Source organism: Hyperolius riggenbachi, chromosome 2 (genome assembly GCF_040937935.1).
Source record: "Hyperolius riggenbachi isolate aHypRig1 chromosome 2, aHypRig1.pri, whole genome shotgun sequence".
In the NCBI taxonomy this organism is placed as follows: Eukaryota; Metazoa; Chordata; class Amphibia; order Anura; family Hyperoliidae; genus Hyperolius; species Hyperolius riggenbachi.
This window is the reverse complement of record NC_090647.1, coordinates 401,293,667-401,313,907: the sequence shown is the minus strand read 5'-3', so window position 1 is coordinate 401,313,907 and position 20,241 is coordinate 401,293,667. Positions and strand designations below refer to the sequence as shown.

At 45.6% G+C, this 20,241-nt stretch overlaps 1 protein-coding gene across 1 annotated transcript in view; it reads right to left on the bottom strand.

Moving 5' to 3' along the window:
- Window positions 1–5,761: 5,761 nt before the first annotated feature.
- Window positions 5,762–20,241, bottom strand: part of MYOG (myogenin) — a 75,787-nt gene continuing 61,307 nt past the window's right edge. The window contains exon 2 of the mRNA XM_068266245.1: window positions 5,762–5,848. Coding sequence (XP_068122346.1) covers window positions 5,762–5,848 — 87 coding nt within the window. The remainder of the gene's footprint in view (window positions 5,849–20,241) is intronic.

Genomic DNA, 20,241 nt, shown 5'->3' with positions numbered 1-20,241 from the left:
AATCCCGTTCTTTGAACGAGATTTCCTGATCGCCGATCGCCGGAGGCGATCGAAGAGGGTAGGGGGATGCCACTGCACAGCGGCTATCATGTAGCGAGCCCTAGGCTCGCTACATGATTTAAAAAAAATCAAAAAACCGACTGCGCTGCCCCCTGGCGGTTTTTAACCACTTCACAACTGAAGGGTTTTACCCCTTGACCACCAGAGCAGTTTTCACCTTTCAGCGCTCCTTCCATTCATTCGTCTATAACTTTATCATTACTTATCACAATGAAATGAAATATATCTTGTTTTTTTTGCCACCAATTAGGCTTTCTTTAGGTGGGACATTATGCAAATAATTATTTTATTCTAAATGTGTTTTAATGGGAAAATAGGAAAAAATGTGGGAAAAAATTTATTATTTTTCAGTTTTTGACCTTTATAGTTTTTAAATAATGCATGCTACTGTAATTAAAACCCATGAAATGTATTTGCCCTTTTGTCCCGGTTATAAAACCATTTAAATTATGTCCCTTTCACAATGCTTGGCGCCAATATTTTAATTGGAAATAAAGGTGCATTTTTTTTCAGTTTTGCGTCCATCCCTAATTACAAGCCCATAGTTTATAAATTAACAGTGTTATACCCTCTTGACATAAATATTTACAAAGTTCAGTCCCCAAGGTAACTATTTATGTATTTTTTTTTTATTGTAATTTTTTTTTTTATTACAAAAAGAAATAAATTGGGGAGTGTGGGAGGTAAGGAGTTAATTTTGTGTGTAAAACTAATTTATTTGTAAGTGAAAAATGCTTTAGAGTGTAGTTTTACTATTTGGCCACAAGATGGCCACAGTAACATTTTGTTTATGCGACGCAGGAAGTACAAAGAGGCTGGGAACTTTTTTTTTTCACAATGATCGCGCTGCTTATTGGAGAAGCAGCGGATCATTGCGGGGCTTAGATCAACGAACTGGAATGGATTTTCCCGTTCATTGATCTCCGGGCGAGCGGCCGGCGGCGTGTTTACGAGCGGGAGTGCGCGCTAGAGCGAGCGGGAGCGCGGCCAGCGACGGGAGCACGGAAAGTACGCATTTCTCCGTCCCTGGTGGTGAAAGGATGGGGAAAGGGACAGAGAAATGCGTACGCGTGGGGGTAAAGTGGTTAATAGACCGCCAGGAGGGTTAAAGCGGTTTAAAACCTGGACATAATATTCAATAAAAACATGTTTTCCTTCATTTTATATGCCATATGGTTATCATATTTACATTTGTGCATAAGTATTATTATTCATTTATAAGTTATAGCTTCACAAAAGTACAGTTTTTTGCTTTATGAGCTGACTTTGCATTTTATTAATAACTGCTTTTATTCATTCACTCATTCATTCAGGCAGACATGGTTTGACTCTCTCTCTGTGTCTGGGATCTCCTGCACAGTCAGAGAATGTGTCACATTCAAACTTGATACATTTAAGTAAACACAAGATTACATTGTTTAACTTTCGGAAGCGGCCAGCTCTGAAGGCATTGAAGCTTCTAAAGCCTGTGTTAACCCTTTGAATGATGTTCTAGTAAAAAAAAATGCTGGTTGTATATAATATACTGTGAATAATCTATTAGAGCAAAGAAGAAATTCTGGGTTATATTCCGCTTTAAACACAAGTACCTTTGACTCAGGTACTATTGAACCCGATACCCTTGAACTGGGCACATTCAACCCACCTCCCACTGGTGCTCCCCCCAGTGTGTAAAGTACCTGGTGGTGGGCGGAGTGTCCGTCTCCTTCCGTGAGCATTGAGGCAGTTGCGGCAGGTTCATAATAGGACACAAGCTTGCCTAAATCAGTCCCCAATTACACAGGGACCAGGAGATCATCCACAACCCCAACAACCTTTTCTTGAACCCCCACCTCCCAGTCAAGCTTCACTCTTGCTTGGGCTATGTGTAAGGGTGCCCTTCACTCCAGTAAGGGCAAGGGATCGGTTGGAGCTGATGCTCTCCCTTGGCACAAGGTGTGAGTGAACTAACGTGATGTCTGCTCCGGTGTCTCGGAATCCGGTGACAATCTTGTCGCTCACTCTAACAGGCTGCTGCTGGTCGGTTCGGTCGCGGATTTCCTTTCTGCGGCCAAGCAAAACAACATCTGATGATCCAGGCTGTGGTTCGCTGGCTGGTTGCATCTGCTGTGGGTGAGGTACAGGTGGTACAGGTGCTGGTGGTGTCTGCCTCCGCTCAGGACAGTCGAATTTCATGTGTCCAGGCTTGCGGCAGTAGTGACAGATGACCCCCTCAGGTGCTGCAGGCCTGGGTGCAGCAGCTTAGCTGGGTGGCCTCTGTGGTGGACGGCTTACAGGGGCAGGAGAGTCTGCCAGGGTATTGGGCTGACCTACTCTCCAGCTAGAAGGTGCAGTTCTGTGTGTGTCAGGAACCCTGGTAGTCGCAAAGGTTTCAGCGAGGTCTGCAGCGACAGTCCCTGACTCAGGCTTCCGTTTCAGCACAAACTGTCGTACATCAGCCGGGCAAATGTTCAGAAATTGTTCTAGGACTATCAAGTCCTCCAGGACACCATAAGACCCTTTGGTGAGGCCTAGAGTCCACTGGCAGAGTGTGGTGAGTAAATTGCTGACCACATCTCAATAAAAGTCCATAGATTTTTTTCTGCCAGGACCTGAACTTTTTGCGATAGGCTTCTGGCATCAGCTGATATTTAGTAATGATAGCGTCTTTTATAGCGGCATAATCATTATCTTTTTCCACAGGTAACTCGGAGAAAGCATCAAGTGCTTTATAGCGCAGCAAAGGTGTCAGATGTCTGGCCCACTGGTCTTAGGACAGAAGATACTGCCGGCATGCTTTCTCAAAAGATCGCAAAAACAAGTCAATATCAGTGTCTTTTTCAATAGTAGCAAATTTAAATCTTGCACTCACGGGTGATGCGGCTCCTTCAGCAGGGAGGCTGGGCGATGAACTCCGGCTGGCCTGTTGAACCTTGGCCATGTTCAGTTCATGCTGTCGTTGGCACTCCCATTCTGCAGCTTGGCGCTCCTCACGTGCTTCTGCAGCCTGGCGCTCCTCACGCGATTGGCGTTCTGCAGCAGCGGCTTGGCATTCTTCCCGCTTTTGCTCCGCCATGTATTGCAGGTACTTTTCCAGGTCAGTGTCCATCAGCTTTTGTAATGCCAGCTGCATTACTGGGTCAGCACAAATGGACAGTCCAGTACTGGCCAGTTCCAGGCGAGAACTCGGAGAAGCTCTGAGATCGGGGTCCATACTGACAGTCTCCTGCGTAGCCATTGTAGCAGGGCCCTCAGGATGCACAACCTCTGTACGCATAGGATCTTCAGTCTCTGGTTCCCCTCGACTTGAGTTAGATGGGCCGGTGTCCTCCTCAGTGGACACATCCAGCACCCGCAGTTTCTGGCTATCCTATCTGTACAAGTCTGCTATCAGGTCCTGTTTTGTCTTGCGGAGGATGTCAATGCCCTTCGCTTCAAAAAGACTTTCCAGATCTGCTTGGCACATGTTCTTGTAGTTCCCGGACATTTTCACGCCAAATAAAATAAAACTTTTGGGGAGGGGTACTGGCTACACAGTCTCTCTGTGTACATACAAAATATATTGCATCAGCTACAACACCAATGAATTAGTTAGTTTCTCAAAAGGGCTAATTTGATAGCGCTATCTGAGATATTTTCAGCACAACACAAAGATCCCAAACGCTGCCAAACACAAGCCCCCTAGTGGCCGGACCGCACAATGCCTTCCAATTGGTTTCAGCACACAGACCATGCAATCTGTGGTCGCAATCGGTGTGCAGAAACCACTGGGATTTTGGCAGCAGACCAACTAGAAGGGAGCCTGTGAGTTATGGTAATACAATTTCACACTCTATTTCAGGGTATAACTGCCACCACCTCTGTTACCATGGGACAGAGGAACCCACTGACTGGCTGACTCTAGACCTGCAAATAGAAAACAGTTAAACACACTCTATTTTATCTAGCTATCCACAATAGTAGTGACTCTTCAGAAGCCAGGGTTCAGTTTTGTGTTGCTGAATAATAGGTGTAGCCGAACAAATAAATGACGTTAGCATTGTTTATTATAAAAGCAATATAAATAATTAATATGTACAGAAAAGCGTTAAAATCAACAATTATAGAAACAAATAATAGCACAGCATGGAAAATAAAAATAAGGGAAGAAAATACTTAGGTTCATGGAAATATGTCCTTCTGGGAAAAGAAATGCAAAGTCCTTGGTTTCAGAATCATAGGCCTTTAGGCATATTTTGTAATCCAAGCAGATGTTACAGTTGTTCCTCTGCCCAGCAGCAGGTCTAGTTGTAATCCAGATGATGTTAAGATGGAGGACTGAAGTCCGCCTGCTGGCAATGTGCTTTTGATGAAGCTGGTTTGGGGGTGTGGCAACGCCTGCCCCCTCTGAATTACCCACCAATGACAGCCCACCTCCTCCTAGAGGAATTTTGAGCTTACATTGTAAAACACTGTAACTTATAAACGATAAATGTCATATTTAGGCGGACAGCAGATTCATAATTGTCAGAAAATACCGATTAATATGACATCTTGCATGAGTGTGTTAGGCTGTCCTGTCCCCAAGAAGAATCGTACACCAATACCCGGACAGTTTATTGTTATGAATTTTATATCAGCACATTGGGCAGATTTTAACGAATAAGACTATATGAATTTCATCGCTGTGCTCTACACGGTTTTCATTTAACAGACAGAAATCATAAACCACATGCATTTAAATCTGTTCCCCATTGGTGCCACTGTGTCTGAGTTCTTCAGTGCACCCCCATGGAGCTAACTTCCTTTGGCTTCCCCTGGATGAAAGCTACCTTGTGGTGTGTTAATTATCATCTAAGCTTGACCAGCTAGAACAACCTTTGAGTTTTACACCAGGATTCCAGCTAGGGTTTCACACCTCTGGCTAATTAACAAGTCACAGGCAAAATGCTTCATGAACAGACTTCCTCTAGCAGCTATGAAAGCTAGATTTCCAAAAGAAGACCCCCCTAGACATCAAATGTTGATCTGGCAACGCAACAACAATCAGTTCAGGCAAGCGATTGCGTTTTCATACAATGTTTACTGCTTACCCTGTCTATTGTTAACATATGCTAATCAGCTGTTGCCGAGAAATTAGCAATTGAGGAGGGTGTGTGGTCATATGGGGTTAACCACATTTACTCCTGCCTTGCGCTTTAGCATGTATCATTCTGTTCCAGACAAAGGGAACACTGTGCGGCCCCCGAAATGCTCATTGGATAATACTGGATTATGTATCAATAAAAGACACTTGCTTTATTTAAACAGTGTGCAGACCCTATGTGTTTGCTTTGGTCCTTATGAACTTACATACTGGTGGAAATGACTTACCTTTCAATGGCTATGGTTTAATACGCTAGAATCAGTTAAATTTATTATGCATTCTAATCTACAGTTTGTTTGAGAACATGACATGAAGAACACTTAAAAGCTTATGTTTTGTGAGGAATTTGTCTCCAGTCATTTTCCAAAAATGATGTTAAGCTGAGGAGTTGTGCTAGTTATGGCCTAATTATTAATACTTTAAATTTTGTTTCTTGAAATTAAACTATACAATGTTTGACCAGAGAACATTTAAATCTCATTTAGAGCCTGATTCACATTTAATATTTAATTGGGAAGTAAATTTCACTTTACTCTTCCTCTGAGAAAAATAGCACATGCCAACAATGAGTACATTTATAAATTGCAAATAATTCTTTCACTTGCCACTTTGACTTCCACTAAAATCAGATTCATTCCATTCAGGGCTGCAAGATGAAGAACTTGATCCACATTCACGAGATACCTGAAATTAATAAAGATGTAATGTTGACTTTAAATTGAACTTCAGTGAAGCAAGGGATTTACACATTTACAATACGATATTCCCAGGAAGAAATTATTATTATTATTATTTAGTATTTATATAGCGCCGACATATTACGCAGCACTGTACAGTGTATATATATATTGTCTTGTCACTAACTGTCCCTCAAAGGAGCTCACAATCTAATCCCTACCATTGCCATATGTCTATATTATGTAGTGTAAGTACTGTAGTCTAGGGCCAATTTTTTTAGGGGGAGCCAATTAACTTATCTGTATGTTTTTGGAATGTGGGAGGAAACCGGAGTGCCCGGAGGAAACCCACACAGACACGGAGAGAACATACAAACTCTTTGCAGATAGTGCCCTGGTTGGGATTCAAACCAGGGACCCAGCGCTGCAAGGCGAGAGAGCTAACCACTACGCTGTGTACATATGTCTATACAGGGGTCGAGTCCTGCGTGAACGCGGGTGGACGACGTCCACTTACTTTTTTTGGAGAGTGGATGTCGTCCACCCTAGCATATATGGAGGGGAGCAGCGCAGTTGAGGGGAGCATTGTGCAGAGCAGACGTCTTTCCCCCCCCCCCCCTTCCCTCACCTTGGGGCTCCTCTTCCTGGCTCTCCCCTCCAAAACATTTACGGCGGTGGCTGGCAGCGGGCATCAGTGGGCGGAACTTACCGCCTCCTGTTCCGTCGAGTTGAAGCTGTGCGTGCCACTGCTCTGGTCTTGACTAGACCAGACTAGCGGCACAGCTTCAACTCGCCGGAATGAGGAGGAGGTAAGTCCTGCCCACTGATGCCCGCTGCCAGCCTCCACCGCTGCAAATGTTTTGGAGGGGAGAGCCAGGAAGAGGAGCCCCAAGGTGAGGGAAGGGGGGGGGGGGGAGACGTCCGCACTGCTCTGCACAATACTCTTCTTCACTGTGCTGCTCCCCTCCTGCTGGGGGGACACCTGGATACCTATTCTGGGGATGCCTATAGACTGGCTATACTGGGGACACCTATACGCTTGGCTACATATACTGGGGACACCTATACACCTGGCTACATATACTGGGCACATATACACCTGGCTATACTGGGGCATCTATTTACCTGGCTACATATACTGGGGATACCTATACACCTGGCTACACATACTGGGGGCACCTATACACCTGGCTACATATACTGGGCACATATACACCTGGCTATACTGGGGTCACCTATACACCTGGCTACATATACTGGGGGCACCTATACACCTGGCTACATATACTGGGGGGACCTATACACCTGGCTACATATACTGGGGACACTTATACACCTGGCTACATATACTGGGGACACCTATACACCTGGCTACATATACTGGGGAGACCTATACACCTCGCTACATATACAAACACAGACAAACACAGAAGATTTATATCGCGCTTTTCTCCTGTCTGACTCAAAGCGCCAGAGCTGCAGCTACTAGGACGCGCTCTATAGGCAGTAGCAGTGTTAGGGAGACTTGCCCAAGATCTCCTACTGAATAGGTACAAGCTTACTGAACAGGCAGAGCCGAGATTCGAACCCAGGTCTCCTGTGTCAGAGGCAGAGCCCTTAACCAGTACACCATCCAGCCACTTACTGGGCACATATACACCTGGCTATACTGGGGGCACCTATACACCTGGCTACATATACTGGGGATACCTATACACCTGGCTACATATACTGGGGGCACCTATACACCTGGCTACATATACTGGGCACATATACACCTGGCTATACTGGGGGCACCTATACACCTGGATACATATACTGAGGGCACCTATACACCTGGCTACATATACTGGGGACACCTATACACCTGGCTACATATACTGGGGACACCTATACACCTGGCTACATATACTGGTGACACCTATACACCTCGCTACATATACTGAGGACACCTGAACACCTGGTTACATATACTGGGGACACCTGGCTATACTGGAGACCCCTATAGACCTGGCTGCCTATTCTGGGGGCATCTATACATCTGACCACCTATTCTGGGAATATCTATACACCTGGCCACCTATTCTGAGGACATCTATACACCTGGCTACCTATTCTTGTGACATCTCTACACCTGACCACCTATTCTGGGGAAACTATACACATGGCTACTTATACTGGGGACACCTATAGACCTGGCTATCTATACTGGGGGTACCTATTTTGGGGGAACTGCTGTCAGATCTGTATTTTTGGTGAACTGCTGATGCCAGATAACGTGTATTTTGGGGAACCGCTGCCAGGTTGTGTATGTTTGGGGAACCACTGCTGCCAAATTACATGTATTTTGGGTGTTATGTGTATGTTGGGTGATCCACTGCCAGGTTTCGCGAATTTTTGGGAACTGCTTCCAGATTATGTGTATGTTGGGGGAACTTCTGCTGCCAGATTGTCTATTTTGGGGGAACCACTGCCATATTATCTGTATTTTGGAGGAACCTCTGCCAGATTATGTGTATGTTTGGTGAAATGCTGTCAGAATACATCTACTTTTGGGGGATACACTACGACAGAGCTCAAACTTCCCCTGACAGACCTTTTATACCACTGCTAAGGCCATGTATATTTGGCCCCACCCATGACCACGCCCGCGCTATGCTTAACCACGCCCATTTTTGGTGTGCCCCGCGCAGCGCAGAGGCTTTTAGGGTGAGTCCACTCACCTCTTTTTCCAGGACTAGACCCCTGTGTCTATAGTACATACATTCTTACATATCCTTATTGTATGCACTATATGAAAGGCACATTTTTTAAATATAAAGAAAAAGCAATACACCTTGCTTAATATCCAGACAAAAGAACCACAAAATAGTAACAGAAAATGGTACAAAGTACAGATAGAACTGAGCCAAAAACACAATAAATCCTTACTCCTTACACCTGATGAGATGTAAGTATCACAGCAGAAAAACTTCACTTGAAGCACAGTGTAAACAAAACAGGTCACAAATAAAATATACAACTCAAGAGCCTTGTAACATTTGTCATAAATCGCGGTCATACTAGTCTGAACCAAATAAAACCAGTGTTCAAGAGAAATTTTACAGGGTTATTGGGCTGGCCTAAAATGTTCTGAATGTAATCTTGCCTTCTTAAAATAGAAGGTATTTGCGGTAATTCAGCTTTATGTGAGAACCTGTGGTTTCCTACAATATCTCACTCCTGAATATGCAAATCACTTGTTTATGCCCCTGGAAGAAAGGCTTCACATCCAGAACTGCTGATGTATAGTGAGCCTGTAGTTAATACATTTTACAGAGACACATCAATTCAATATGCACAACACATTTTAGTTCTAAACTACTTTCAACACATTTTAGTTCTAAATAAATTTTACACAAGCGAAGGGAGAATTCCATTTAGCAGTCCAGTACAAAAAATCAAAGTAACAATTGTTCAATTGTTCCTCAATTACACAACGATATCTGTTAACTGACAAACTTTCAAAGCTCCAGAAACATTTTATGTTGAATGCAGTTCCAATGCTGGGATTCTTATTCAATTCAGTTTTTCTCCTAAATTTTCTCTAGGTGATTTTTTCCCCCAGTTTATCAATAAAATGCCTTTGAAACCACCAGTACGAAAATAATAATAATTTTGACAATACTTTTACGCCTACTTTTACACCTGTACAAATGTATTGAAGAGATAAGCTGAGAATTACAGTACATTCTTTTTTCTATCCTCATTACCCTTTTATAGGCAGTGGACTATTGATGGACACTGACTTGCATGGAGTTTTTTAATATGTCCATTTTCTTTTTATAAAATACATATAATTTTTTGTTTATGGAATGGAATGCAAATAAAGCTAATACACATTCCATAGGAAATGTATATAGCATAATGTCTGCTCTAGTTTATCGTTAGAGAATGCCTTGTTATTGTAATGTGTCTAGCTTGTCTCCCTAGTAACCCTATACCTTTTTGAATAGTCATATTTGTATACCCATGTCTATTGGCTGAAATCTAGTCTCCTTATTCCCCTTTTTTCCCTGCTCTCTAAAAAAAAGGGCACCACTGTTTATTGTTCTATGAACTCCTGCAAAACAAGTTATTATTATTATTTATTAGATTTATATAGCGCCAACATATTACGCAGCACTGTACAATAAATAGGATTACAGACAATGATAACAGGGTTGACAGAACAATACTGGTAATAGACAATAGATACAACAATACAGGTGTTGTACCAATGTTTTAAAATAATAAACCTTTGGATCCATATACTGGAGCTTACTGCTTATTGCACTAACCACATTGATACAGTCTATTCCCTGTTAAGTGCACTACAGCCAAGAGGAGAACTTGTCCTGGATATCCAGAGCTGATTAGACCTTGAGGCAGGGAACACACTACATGCGTTTCTGCGCGTTTTGCCGCGAACGGCAAAACGCGCACGATTTTAGAGGCTATTGAAAATAATAGCCTAGCTCGGGAAACGCTGCGCTGCATGCGTTTGTGCGCGTTTGCGTTCGCGTTTTTTTCCGCGTTTTGTAGCCGCACAGTTTTCTGCTTTTTTCCGCACATTGCATGACACTACATGCCATGCAAACGCAGAAACGCAGAAACGGACGCGGAAAAACGCACGCGTTAGACGCGACCGCAAAACCCGACGGAAACCTGGGAAACGCAGGGGAAAACGGCCCTGCAAGTGTGTTCCCTGCCTCAGAGTGCCTAGAAGTTCAGGTTAGGCACAGGGTGGAGGGTTAAGGTTAGGCACCACCAGGTGGGGTTAAGGTTAGGCCCCATTGGGTGGCGGTCGAAGTTGGGCACCGCGGGGGGGGGGGGTGTCTTAGGGTTAGGCATCTGTAGAAGAAGGTTTCTGTATGAGAGTAAGGTTAGGAAATAGTTAAATATTAGCAAAGATTACCAATAGTTTACTGTTGTAATTAAAGTGCACCAGAGCCGAGAAAATATAAAAGTTTTATACATACCTGGGGCCTCCTCCAGCCCCATCCGCATGGATCGCTTTCATGCCGCCATCCTCAGCCTTCTGAAGCTCTGGTACCGAGTCCCGTAATTTCAGCCAGTCATGGCCAGTCTGCACAAGAGAAGTACGCCTTCTACATATCTCTCCGGCGCCTGCCTGGATTCCTTTAAGTAGTAGAATATTTGTAATTTTACCAGTATTCTACTGGCAGCTATCTCTGTCCTTTTTACCTGGTGCCTTTTTTACTGGCTGTTTCCTCTATAAATAGCCCACCAATCCTATGAGACCTGTGGAAGCTGCGATTCACCACCATAGGTACACACTGTGAGTGCAGTCTTTTTTTTTGTCTTTTGTGCTTAGACCAAAAGGTATAAATTATCTAGATTATTTTCTGGAACCTGGGTTCTCAGGCGGGTGTGCACACGCGGACCGGTGGCAGACCGGTGGCAGAGGTGACAGACCTAGAGCCCATTATTAACTTGCAGTGCAAGTTAATACTAAACTATTTGGTTAAAGGGTGGACCCCTTCTGGAGTTTGAGTATTGGGAACTGATACTGTTATCTAAAATGTATAATTATTGATTTATAGAGTGCCAACATATTCTGTGGCACTGTGTAGTGTAATATGAGTAGTATACTGGTGATGAGCGATTGTGATTGGTATGCTGTTAGGAATCCCTATGGTAGGGAAATAGTAATTTTATTCTTTTAAGGAAGGATGTTTGTTGACCAGTGAAGGCATGGTTGTTTGAATTAACTGTTCAAAGGAATTCCTTGCTGGCCAGTGAAACAGAGGTGTGAAACCCTAGCAGAATCCTGGTGTAATACATCAAAGGTTGTTGTAGCTGGTCACCCTTAGATGATAATTAACACACCAAAAGGTCCTTTTCGCAAGGGAAGACAAAGGAAGCTAGCTCCACAGGGGTCCACGGAAGAGCTAGCCGCCCTGGCACTGCTTGGGGGGCAGATTTAAATGCATGTGGTTTATGATTTCGGTCTGTAAATGAAAACCGTGTATAGCACAGCTATGGAATGAATATAGTTTTATTCGTCAAAATCTGCCCAATGTGCTGATATAAAATTCATAACCATAACCTGTCCCGTTATTGGTGTATGGCCCTTCTCGGGGACAGGACAGCCTAATGCACTCATGCAAGATGTCATATTAATCGGAATTTTCTGACAAGTATGAATCTGCTATCCACCTACATATGACATGTATAGTTTATGAGTTACAGTGTTTTACAATTTAAGCTCAAAATCCTCCTAGGAGGAGGTGGACTGTCATTGGTGGGTAATTCAGAGGGGGCTGGGGTTGCCACACCCCCAAACCAGCTTCATCAAAAGCACATTGCCAGCAGGCGGACTTTAGTCCTCCAAATCTCATCTTCACGAGAGCCTGCTGCTGCTAACCAGAGGACCATGTGGTTAGCAGCCATCTTGGAACTGTAACATCTGCTTGGATTCACCGGCGGAACTACCGCCCCTGCAAGGGTAGCAAATGCAGGGGGGCCCGGAGTGAGAGGGGGCCCGCGGCTCTGGGACCCACCACCCGCCCGTATGCAGTAACGAGCGGGTGGACGGACGCAATAATGTTTTCCTTGCTGAGCAGAGCAGCAGCAGGCTTTCTGTGCGGTGGAGGGCACTAGGACCTGGGGGCTTACTTCCTCTCGGATGCTCAGATGCTTTCTTGGCCTCCGGTTCCCGCCCCCTCAAGCACGCAAGACGGAGGGAGACACAGCCGTCAGCCAGGAGGAAGATGTCACCCTGCCGTTAGTTGTGAGAAACTGTGTGTGAGTGTCTGTCAGGAGTCAGGACGCTGTGCTGTGTGTATGTCAGTCAGTGTACTGTGTGTGTCTCAGTCAGTGTACTGTGTGTGTCTCAGTCAGTGTACTGTGTGTGTCTCAGTCAGTGTGCTGTGTGTGTCTCAGTCAGTGTACTGTGTGTGTCTCAGTCAGTGTACTGTGTGTGTCTCAGTCAGTGTACTGTGTGGGTCTCAGTCAGTGTGCTGTGTGGGTCTCAGTCAGTGTACTGTGTGTGTCTCAGTCATTGTACTGTGTGTGTCTCAGTCAGTGTACTGTGTGTGTCTCAGTCAGTGTGCTGTGTGTGTATCTTAGTCAGTGTGCTGTGTGTGTCTCAGTCAGTGTACTGTGTGTGTCTCAGTCAGTGTACTGTGTGTGTCTCAGTCAGTGTACTGTGTGTGTCTCAGTCAGTGTGCTGTGTGTGTCTCAGTCAGTGTGCTGTGTGTGTATCTCAGTCAGTGTGCATCTCAGTCAGTGTGCTGTGTGTGCTGTGTGCATCTCAGTCAGTGTGCTGTGTGTGTCTCAGTCAGTGTGCTGTGTGTGTGTGTGTGTATCTCAGTCAGTGTGCTGTGTGTGCTGTGTGCATCTCAGTCAGTGTGCTGTGTGTGTCTCAGTCAGTGTGCTGTGTGTGTGTGTATATCTCAGTCAGTGTGCATCTCAGTCAGTGTGCTGTGTGTGCATCTCAGTCAGTGTGCTGTGTGTGCATCTCAGTCAGTGTGCTGTGTGTGCGTCTCAGTCAGTGTGCTGTGTGTGCGTCTCAGTCAGTGTGCTGTGTGTGCGTCTCAGTCAGTGTGCTGTGTGTGCGTCTCAGTCAGTGTGCTGTGTGTGCGTCTCAGACAGTGTGCTGTGTGTGCGTCTCAGTCAGTGTGCTGTGTGTGCGTCTCAGTCAGTGTGCTGTGTGTGCGTCTCAGTCAGTGTGCTGTGTGTGCGTCTCAGTCAGTGTGCTGTGTGTGCGTCTCAGTCAGTGTGCTGTGTGTGCGTCTCAGTCAGTGTGCTGTGTGTGCGTCTCAGTCAGGATGCTGTGCTGTGTGTATCTCAGTCAGTGTGCTGTGTGTGCATCTCAGTCAGTGTGCTGTGTGTGTGTCTCAGTCAGTGTGTATCTCAGTCAGTGTGCTGTGTGTGCTGTGTGCATCTCTGGCAGTGTGCTGTGTGTGTGTATCTCAGTCAGTGTGCTGCTGTGTGTGTGTCTCAGTCAGGATGTGGTGCTGTGTGTGTCTCAGTCAGGGTGCTATGCTTTGTGTGTGTGTCTCATTCAGGATGCTCCTGCCTGATTTACTTATTGAGAGAGGGGGCGGTATGTGCCTGAATTCGGTTTGGGGAAGGGGGGCTTGGCGGCCTGCATGATTTCTAGTTTGTTAGTGGGGGGTTCCAGCCAGATTTTTTTTTTTTGGGGGGGGGGGGAGTTTGGCAATTTGGGGGAGTCTAAAATCAGGCAATTTGGGCGCCCACTTGCACTTTGTGCAGGGTGTGGGGAGGTTAGGGTTAGGCATCAGGGAGCAGGGGGAGTTTGGATGTGGGGGCCCCATCCAAAGTTTCGCAGGGGGGCCCAGTGGTTTCAAGTTACGCCCCTGCTTGGATTACAAAATATACCTAAAGGCCTATGATTCTGAAACCAAGGACTTTGCATTTATTTTCCCAGAAGGAAATATCCCCACACAGACTGCATTTCGGCTAAGTAAACCTTTCACAATTATTCCCTTTTATTTTAAGCTTTGTGTGTATATGTTAATTAGTGTATGTAAATGTATGTAATTCATTTTTGTTATTAAAACATTTAAAAATTGTTTTATGGTTATGACCTGTTCCTGAACATACACAATCGTACTTACTCCTTCGAAACCGTTACCTTGTGTTCTAGAGTATCTTGTATTTACAACCCGTATGCTGGAATCGGGCACAGATAGACAGATCTGGCGCTGATCCCTGCATACAGCTAAGGGTTAACTTAGTGTTCGCAGTGTGCTAATATATTTACAGTCATGTGCTGACTCACATGTGGTGGCAAGCATTTGAATTGTATGTGTGTGGTAAATCCTTTGGAGTCAGGACGCTCCTCTCGGCTAGTCGGTTCATAGATTACGAATCCACATATGGGCATCTATGCACAAAGCGACAGCAAGACCGAGTTTCTGACTCTGAGCGATTGACCCAATCAAGGACCGGCCCGTGCGGTCTATGACACCATTCACTTTGAGAAATCCTCGGAGGTGGGGCAAAATGTGTCAGTGGGTAGGGACCAGTACAGCGAGCACTCATGTGACCCAGGACGCTGGGCACTTTGCACACTCCGCACACACGCTGGATCCAAGGAGACACTGAAAACTGAGGGGATGCGTGGTTCGAGGGCTGGATGCTTCACACGCTGCTCCCACATGATTTTGGAGCTGTAAGTGAAGGGGGGACCTCCCCACAGCCAACATTACCTCACAGCACTGTCAGTATTGTCATTGCATACCTTTGGGTATCAGTGCCCTTGCCTTGATCATGAACTAAACCATACACAAATTTAGTTATCTTTATGGAGACTACCTTCTAATTAGATGCAAATGTACAAGACTTTACCAACAGAGTTATCTATACAACATCTGAACAGTAGTCTCATTGTGATGTCACAGGGCATGATGTACTAACATCTATCAGATTTGTTTTACATCAAGCCGAGTTTGTCTATGTGTGAGAGAGGCCTCATGATGCGCACTGGTGGAGGGCCCACAGATGACCGATCACAATTGTCGATCAACAGGATTTGCATAGGCTTAGTGGGAGTATATGATTAAGTGCTCATTGCTTGCTGTTGTTTTTATGGGTGTTGTTTTAACCACTTCACTTCACCTTAAGAATGGAAGCAATTTTACCCTGTCTGCGCACTTCCCATACATTAACTTTTATGAATCAACAGGCCTTGTGATTCAAGGCATGTTGATTCATTCACAGGGGCTTTGGTTGGCTCGGAGGAACACTCATTCCCCCTCCTCAATCAATCCACTGTGACAGCTGCCAAGAACAAGCTGCGTGTGGCCGCATATGTGCACGCACCTATGGCAACACAGATGGATGGATATATCTGTCCAGATTGACGCTGAGCAGCTCCTGCTGGACTGATATATCCATCCAGTTGGGCTTAAGTGGTTAAAATAGGGTCACAAGCCTGGTGCACTTAAAGTTCACACTACACAATAAACTGAATTTTTCTATGCACATGTAGCAACTCTAGTGATCATTTTTGGCAGTTTAACCACTAGAGCGTAGAGTAGTGGGGGGGTCTTGACACCCTAAGGGCCCTTTTCCACTAGCAATCGCAATCACAAATCACAAACGCCAGTGATTGCGATTGCGATTTTTCATTAATTCTGTTATGCGATTGCGATTTGCGATTTTCATTTGCATTGCATTATCATTGTAAAAATCGCTCCAGCAAGCGATTGGGATTTGCGATTAGCGATTTCCAAATCGAATCACTGTAGTGGAAAATACTTCTCGTGATTTCTATGATAAAGTAACAACCCTAGCGATTTAAAAATCACTAGCGATTTGCGATTTTGCGATTCAGCAATCACAATCGCTCTAGTGGAAAAGGGCCCTGAAGAAATATTCAGGAAACAAAAATGGGAGCCCAGTAGTGCAATATGTATGAATGCAGAATTTGCAATTAAATGAAAATTGATGCTCTACTCACAAAGGCGGGTTGCAAGGGGGGGGCAACCAACCACAGGAAGCAGGTGAAGACAATGAACCCGACTCCACTCGGGGTGGCCCAACTGGAACTGGATGCGGTCGCTCTCCTAGGTAACAGAAACAGGTGACCACTGTGGTCAAGACCACTTGAGGTCTGTCTCGACCCCACCAAGTTCTGTTGGGGGATATTTTAAGCAAAATACGGGAAAAGAGGTGACTTGGTGTATGTAAAACCTCCTAAAAAAACAGAACAAAATGAAAAAATTGAGGTGGCTTACCTCAGTGACAATAACTTTGTGTAAACAAAGGGTTTTTATTTAGAACAGGCAATGCGTTTCGTGGGTCTGAGCCTGCTTCCTCAGGTCAATAAAATTACCAATTAAAAAAAAGCCGTCCAACATAGGGAGCCTCTGAAGGCTCCTTATGTTGGGCGGCTTTTTCTTAATTGGCAAAATGCGTTGCCTGAGCTAAATAAAAAACCTTTGTTTATACAAAATTGTCGTCACTGAGGTAAGCCACCTAAATTTTTTCCATTTAACCACTTGCCGACCGCCCACTACCAATAGGTGACAGCAAAGTGGCACCCCCAGGACTGCATAACGCCGATCGGCGGCACCTGGGGGACTGATTACCCGGGGGCGCACGCATCCGCCGGCACTAGGCTCAGCCCACCCGTGACATCAACACGCCGGCCAATTAGCAGTGCTGGCAGGTTGTTAACACCCGATCTGCCGCATACAAAGTGTATAATACACTTTATAATGTATACAAAGTGTATTATACAGGCTGCCTCCTCCCCTGGTGGTCCCAAGGATCGAGGGACCACCAGGGGAGGAGGCAGCTGTGCATGTAAACACACACACACACACACACACTGATCCTGCCCCAACGCTCCCTGATTGCCCACAGCACCCTTCAGACACCCCCCCCCCCCGATCACCCCCTCAGACCACTGTTTGCACCCAATCACCCCCCTAATTAACCATCAATCACCCCCTGTCACTATCTGTCAACGCTATATTTTAGATTAGGTCCTAAACTGCCCCCTGGAGGTTCCTGATCATCCCCCCACACCCTCAGATCATCCCCAGCCCCCCCCCCCCCCCCCCGTGTACTGTATACATCTATTCTCCCCTGTAATCACCCACTGATCACCTGTCAATCACCCATCAATCACCCCCTGTCACCACCTGTCACTGCCACCTATTAGATCAGACCCTAACCTGCCCCTTGCGGGCACCTGATCACCCGCCCACACCCTCAGATCGCCTGCCGACCTGCCCTTCAGATCACCTCCCAAGTGCACTGTTTACATCTGTGCTCCCCTCTAATCACCCACTGATCAACCATCAATCACCCACAATCACCCCCTGTCATCACCTGTCACTGCAACCCATCAGATCAGACCCTAATCTGCCCCTTGCGAGCACCCAATTACCCACCCACACCCTCAGATCGCCATCTGACCCCAACTGATCGCCTCGCCAGTGCATTGCTTGCATCTATTCTCCCCTTTAATCATACCCTGATCACGTATCAATCACCCCGTCACCCCCTGTCACTGCTACCCATCAGATCAGACCCTAATATGCCCCTTGCGGGCACCCAAACACCCGCCCACACCCTCAGATCACCCTTTGACCCCCCTGATCAACTCCCCAGTGCATTGCTTGCATCTATTCCACCCTCTAATCACACCCTGAGACACCCATCAATCACCTCCTGTCACCCCCTAGCACACCTACCCATCAGATCAGGCCCTAATTTGCCAGGTGTAGGCTCCTGATCACTCGGCCAAACCCTCAGATCCCCCTCAGACCCCCTTCCGATCACCTCCCCAGTGCATTGATTGCATCTATTCTCCCCTCTAATCACCCCCTGAGACACCCATTAATCACCTCCTGTCACCACCTGTCACCCCCTAGCACTCCTATCCATCAGATCAGGCCCTAATCTGCCCCCTGCGGGGTTCTGATCACCCGGCCAAACCCTCACCCGCCCCACCGCAGTGACAGAAATTTTTTTTCTGATCATTGCTGGTCTCTACGACTTAATTGTGGCTGAGACCAACCGTTATGCCACACAATACGCAACCGCCAATCCAAGAAGCTACCATGCCCAGCCTTTTCGGTGGAAACCACTCCAAGTTTCTGAAGGTAACATTTTTGGGGGCCTTCTCCTTAACACTAGATTTACCAGGCATGCGCAGATCTGCGTAAATTCCCGGGACCACACACCTACTAGCACCCCTGCTGAGTTTTTTAACATTCCATCAGCTCCATTGTTCTCTTTATTTTGTTCTGAAAACACACCCATTACCTGTGAGGCCTCGCACATTTCCATTTGTTTACTCAGAGTAGCTCAGATCCAAGGCAGATCTAAACCTGTGTGTAAGACATGGAAACCTTCAGATATGCCTGCCGTATCTATACAAAATATCCCCCACATTCACTGACCTGCAAATATTAAAGACACACATTCACAATATATGGAAACACAAGTCTTTTATAAAAAATTGTGTGAAAACAGAATGAAAAGTTGCTGATACAATGACATGAATACAATGAACACTTGCTAACACTTCAGTCTCCAACGTATGTTTGTACACAAATAGTGTGAAGTGTAGAGGACTCTGAAGTGTAGACGAAGTGTCTGAGGTGAAACAGAGGTGGGGGTAGGAATGCCTGTAGCAGATATTGGGGGTTGCATGAGTGAGGGCAGTATGGGTGGAAAGGCATGGGCAGATTTTATTTTATTTAAGTATTTATATAGCGCCGACATATTACGCAGCACTGTACAGAGTATATTGTCTCGTCACTAACTGTCCCCCAAAGGGGCTCACACAATCTAGTCCCTGTCATAATCATACAGTATGTCTATGTATGTATCATGTAGTGTATGTATCGTCATCTAGGGCCAATTTTATGGGGAAGCCAATTAAATTATCTGTATGTTTTGGGGATGTGGGAGGAAAATGGAGTGCCCGGGGGAAACCCACGCAGACACGGAACTCTGATGCTGATTCATGCAGCAAAATGCAATCAGAGGGCAATTGGCACTTTTGGCAGTGTTCCATTGACATGACAAATGATGACAGACTGAGGCATTCCATTGCTATGGCATTGATGGCAGTATGGCAGATACTGTAATGCTGGCTTTTCACAACATATGAATGCTGTAGAGGTGGCCAAAAGGTGTGATGCTGTCCATTGTAGCAGTGTATGTAAGGGAGTGGCATGACACAGTACTGTGCATAAAAGCAGACCGACGCAGGTGGGAGAATCATTTCTTCTTCGCATTTCTAAGAACACACATCAGGATGGCCTGCGTATCACTGTCACGCAGGAAGAACCTCTCCACGAGACAGGCTTTGGCCTGGCTTCAGGAAATGGACGAAGCAGACTCTGATGGAGGAGAGATTTCATTTGTCCAGCAGGCCACTGATACCTCATCAGAAGAATCTGGAAAGGAGACGTAAGAAGAACCCAACATGCCTCCACGGAAGATGCACCGTGGCACTGGGAAGCAGGGCCAGATTACCGACCAGGCAACAAAAGCAGTCGCTTGGGGCCCTGTTTGACTCTGAATGGGGCCCCATCAGCACATAAACCAGCCCTCGCAATCTTGTCAGTGGTGGCTGGATGGTATAATGGTTAAAGGGGCTCTGAGCAGTGCAGTAACTATGGAAAGATGCATATCATTTTAAAGCTCTTTTTCTCCTCTTTCCAATGATATATAAACCGCCGCCTTATGCCTTTTAGTTTTCGCTATTTTCGCGATCGAAATCACGGCCGCGGCAATTTCGATCACGAAAATTGCGAAAACCAAAAGGTGTAGGGTGACAGTTTATCTATCATTGGAAAGAGGAGAAAGAGAGCTTCAAAATGATATGCATCTTTCCATAGTTACATTGTATTACAAAATGAG